Source organism: Lactuca virosa, chromosome 6 (genome assembly GCF_052849685.1).
Source record: "Lactuca virosa cultivar CGN04683 chromosome 6, Lactuca_virosa_CGN04683_v6, whole genome shotgun sequence".
NCBI lineage: Eukaryota > Viridiplantae > Streptophyta > Magnoliopsida > Asterales > Asteraceae > Lactuca > Lactuca virosa.
The window spans coordinates 220,247,321-220,252,574 of record NC_136431.1 but is presented as its reverse complement, the minus strand read 5'-3'; the positions used below and the strand labels follow the sequence as shown (position 1 = coordinate 220,252,574).

Here is a 5,254-nt window from a genome sequence, read left to right as displayed (position 1 = left end):
AATTACCTCCTCATTGAAATCCAATATGTTGCATTGTGCAATAAGAAAAATAAAAAATGACAAATTTTAGAGATCATAAACATATTCAAAATTGAAGAACATTGTTTAAGTATTTGAAGATCAAAGGGTAGAATCAACATTTAACCATTCAATTTCTTTGTTATCATATATAGGAATTCCTTTATGACTATTTTTTGTTTCTTATCTACGATTAAGGGCTAATACCCTTTTATTCTTGTGCACATTAATGTTAGACAAAATGTATTATTATTTTTAAGGTTTATTAATTTTCAAAGTTATTTACGTTGTCCCGTGTAGTACACGGGTTATAACCTAGTTAACTAACAAACGATAACGAAACTCAAATTTTTGGATATTTTCGCACTTGGCGGTCCATGCTGTTTTTTCAAGGAAAGTTGCATCATTTTGATATACCGATTAAATAATAGTGGTCATTTTGGTGATTATTCAATTTTTTTAGTTTAGTCATTGTCGAGTCTTTTCATATGTATTTGTGATTCTTAAACCGTTAGAAGGTATATCTATGGTTCTTATACCGTTAAAAAGTATAAACCTGGTCATATTGGTAAAATCTAAACATTTTCTATTAACATAAAGACCATAAAATATATAAATATAATTGTTTAAAAAAAAAAAAAACAAATCTGTTTCACTACCCTATGTACCCCATACGGATATACCCATATTATATAACCATATTATATAAGGAAAAAAAAAACAATAAACAATAAACTCATCTAGTCATCTACCTAATACCATACAAAACCATTCATGATTCAACCCTCAACAAAAATTTAAAAATATCAACAATCACAATCATCTTCATTCTTCCCTAACCAACATGAACCGTTCTTCGTGTAGACGTAGACGGCTCTGGTAACGGTAACAAACTCGGTACTGGACTTGGACTTTTGATATTATCATCTTCTGACTCTCTAATCGCGTCCTGTAACACATCAACTATCTGACTCATCGCGGGTCGATCTTCCGGATTCTTCCGCAAGCAACTGTCCGCCAATTTTGCAACTTTCCGGGCCGCACTAAGCGAATATTGATTGTTTAAACGCGGATCCATAATCATCCGGAATCTTTTGCTATCTGCTGGGAACTGTTTCACCCATTCGATAAGTTTTTGTTCGGATTGTGGTAGGAGTCTATCAATCGCCTTTCTACCCGATAAAATCTCGTACAATACAACTCCAAAACTCCATAAGTCGCTATTTGACTTTAGATGACCCGTTTCCACGTATTCTGGGGCAGCGTATCCGTATGTCCCAACAGGCTGGAAATGACAATAAGTTAGCATAAAAGATTTTATTCATCTCATCTACTTTCTCTCTCTTTCAATGGAGATAAACTCTAGTACTCAACATATCTATCTAACATGGCTGACTCTATTTATGTTGGAGAGAGAAAAATGTAGGACTCGTGAAATAAATACAAATTACTCACCATTGTGGATACGTGAGTCCGGTCTCCTTGTGGTCCTTCTCTCGCAAGCCCAAAATCCGAAAGTTTTGGGTTGAAGTTTTCATCCAACAACACATTTGCGGACTTGAAATCGCGAAATATCACCTAAATTAATTCCCAAAACATTAGTTTGAACAATGAACTATAATTTAAAAATGTCATAAGATGAGTACTTTTAACGATTAGGAAACGTTTTGTAAGATATATATACCTGGATTTCCAAACCCTCGTGAAGATAAGCTAGACCTTGGGCTGCACCAAGGAGGATTTGAAGCCTTTTTCTCCATGGAATTGGTGGATATGCTCTGCTAAAGAGATGAGATTCTAAGCTTTTGTTTGGCATATACTCGTAGACTAATAGTCTTTGTATTCCCCTTTCACCATCTACTGAGCAGTATCCCAAAAGCTTTACAAGGTTAGGGTGTTCAACAACACCAAGAAACTGAACTTCTGCTAACCATTCTTTATGCCCCTACATAACCAAAAAAATCTATTAAATTGTGGGAAGATAAATCTTCTTTTTCTTGTTTTATGTTTCTAACAATTTGATCTTAATGTAATTTCAAAGTTTAAGCAAGTCTTATAAATCTTGAAGTTGGAAGCAACTCGGCAAGTCAATTGTGTGCTCTAATTCCTAAACCATCGATTCCCACGTGTATAAACAAGATTAAACAAATCAAATTTGAGAATATATCCTTGAACGAATATATAGATTATAAAATTAAAAAACAAAACCAGTAGATCCGGAGAGAAATTTCAATGGAATACCTGCATCCCATTTCTGTTCAGTTTCTTAATTGCAACCACCAGAGGCTCGCCTTGATCATCAGGAGGTTTAATTGACCCTTTATACACACTTCCGAATCCACCTTCTCCGATCTTTAACATCCTATTGAAATTATTAGTAGCATTTCTGAGCTCTGAAAACGAAAACTTTCTCAAGTTGTGTCCTTTTTCTCTGTACAATTCCGGTATGCTTCTTGGTGAAACGATTGACCCTGTCGACTTTACTAATCTTGTAGGTGGTTTCGTTGATTGGTTTTGCTCCCGGAGCTCCGGTGAAGATTTCCCTCTTCTTTTGGTTCCGGAACTGAAAATACTGAAACACTTCATCATCGGTAAGAAACCAAGAACCCTAAATGGTGAAGTGAGAAAACAGAGATGAAATTGAATGGAAGTGAAGGAGATTGGAAACGAAACAAAGCCAGGTGGGGAAGATGAAGATCATGGAATTGTTTGGGTTTTTTTGTGTGTTGTGAACAAAGAAGTGGTTGATGATAGGAATGGGAGTGAAATGGTTTCACAAGAAACCATCAAAAAGAAGACAATTTGACCAAGCAATTAATTAAAACTTGAAAGGAATTCTAAGGAAGTTTCGTATGGATGCCAAACTATCCCACTGCTGAGACATCCTCCTTTCTAACAACGTAAGAGGTTTTGCTTTCATATGTATAACCCCCTCTCTTTTAAAAAAAAAAAATCACAATTTTATAAACAATCTAACTAATAACTAAATACTTAAAACACAGTTTAATAACATAAAACTATGATATGGTAATGGAGCTTAAGTATTAGTCAATTAAATGCATTACTGCTTTTTGACCTAAAAAACATAAGCTAGTAAAAGAAATCGTAGTGTTCCAACTTCCAATATTATAATATGATATCATGAAGATGTTTTAATTAGCAAATAAATAAAATATATTTAAAATTACAATATATTTAAATAGTAATGAAACATGATTAAAATAAGAACTTAAATATACAAATCATAAAAATAAATATAGAAATCATAAATATATATATATATATATATATATATATATATATATATATATATATATATATATATATATATATATATATATATATATATATATATATATATTAACTGGTTAATAAAAAAATCAAATAAAATATGTGTTCTAATAACAATAAATAATTAATAGAAAAATAATCAATAGAAAATCAATAGTAATAAAGCTATAAACAATAAAAATCTCTATTAAATATACTTTTATGAATAAAATTTTATTTTTATAGACAACAATCATATAATATGTGAGTTATTTTAAAAATGTTTGGTTTTATTTTAAATCGACGGGTCAATTTAAAATAGATTGTATAACTTATTGTTCTCAAACAAATTATGGATTCTGTGTTTCTTTTTTTTTTTCTTAAAGTGAAATTTTCTTTTTCAGCATAATTCATAGTTTTTAAATTCTTTTGTCCATATACACAAAGTCATAATAAACTGTATTAAGATTTAAGAGGGCAAAATAGGGATTTACATTGAGGATCGACATCCATCATACGTCATCTTTGGGAACAACACCGCTACGACCAACGTCATTGCTATTGTCACCATATTAATTATATATGAGTCTTCGTTGATGTTTCTTTTATGAAATGGGACACATTGAAAAAGTAATGCACTTTAAAAATATTCTTAATAAATATTATTTTAAATTTAATAATAGCATATTACAAGATTATAAGTGAGGATATAAAAATACAATTAATAAATTTGATAGATAATTCGTCAGATGAAGAGGAGCTCTCAGACGAAGATTCTGATATAAACATATTTATAATTATTTGCATATTGGTTTGGTGCAAATTGCTTTTAAACCATTAACACTACAGGGATTACCTGAAAGTTTTTTAGCAGTTCTTAGGGATGCTAGAAATAAAAATTGGAAACAATCTTTAATTGATATAATAGAATCTAGCTTGTCTCATGGACCGGTATATTTTAATGTCTACCCAAATTTACAGCTTTCTTTATCTGATAAAAATATTTTTCAAGCCTTAACATTAAACGTCAAAACTCATGGTTATAATTATTTACCAGGATCAGAAGTAATATGTATATGTTATCGTATATATTATAAACCATTAAAAACTATGAATCCTAAATGTAAGATAGTTAATAAACCTATAAATGAGACAATTTTAATAGAAAGTAATTTTGATGTGTCAAAAATTACAACTAGAAAAGCTATAAAATGGGAGGAAATAAAATTTCCCCAACACTGGATTTTAGAAAATAATATACCACCTACACCTTTAATAAATAATAATATAGAAAGTATTATACAAACTTCTGATGGCGTTGTTACTATTGAGTTTAACAAAGAAATAGAGTATAATAACGACCTAATAAAACGAACAAGATCTGCAAGATCTTCACATTTATACATATCACCACTAGATTATAACGTAGAAATTCCCTCTACTCGTGCTTGTGTTGATAATAGAAAGATAAACAATTTAAATATACATGATGATATTGTGTATGAAGCGGAGGCATCTACTCCTTCTGAAATGAATTTTACAGTTTAATGGATTTAAAAGAAAAAATAGATTTTAGTCCTGGTTCTCAGGCAAGAAAAATTATTTCAGAAGAATTTTATTCGATTAAATGGATATTTTTTAAAGAATGGTTATTTAAAAATTATTCTAAAGAAGAATTACAAGAAATACAAAATAGATTTTATGAATATTTATCCTCTATAAATCAAATTATACATTTTATTCCTTGGTTTGCTCATACTTTTTTACATAATATTCACAACATAGAAAGAGATTATACTCTATCGGGAGACAAAATAATAACAAGTATATTTCCACCACAAGTCCCTTTTACCATTACAAATAACAATGTTACTATAAAATTTTCGGCTTACCAAAAACTTTTTGAAGAAAAGACTCTTACAATAGATGTTAATCATATTAATAGTATGATTCAACAATTAAATTT

General features: G+C 30.0%; 1 protein-coding gene across 1 annotated transcript; it reads right to left on the bottom strand.

Annotated features, from left to right (window-relative positions):
* Positions 1-583: 583 nt before the first annotated feature.
* On the bottom strand, positions 584-2,913 carry LOC145120165 (putative serine/threonine-protein kinase PBL19). The gene is made up of 4 exons (XM_079055971.1): positions 2,260-2,913; positions 1,703-1,963; positions 1,474-1,596; positions 584-1,303 (listed from the first exon to the last, which is right to left on the bottom strand). The coding sequence occupies exons 1-4, from the start codon at positions 2,605-2,607 to the stop codon at positions 854-856; spliced, it is 1,182 nt and encodes a 393-aa protein (XP_078912097.1). The 5' UTR covers positions 2,608-2,913; the 3' UTR covers positions 584-853.
* Positions 2,914-5,254: the final 2,341 nt, after the last annotated feature.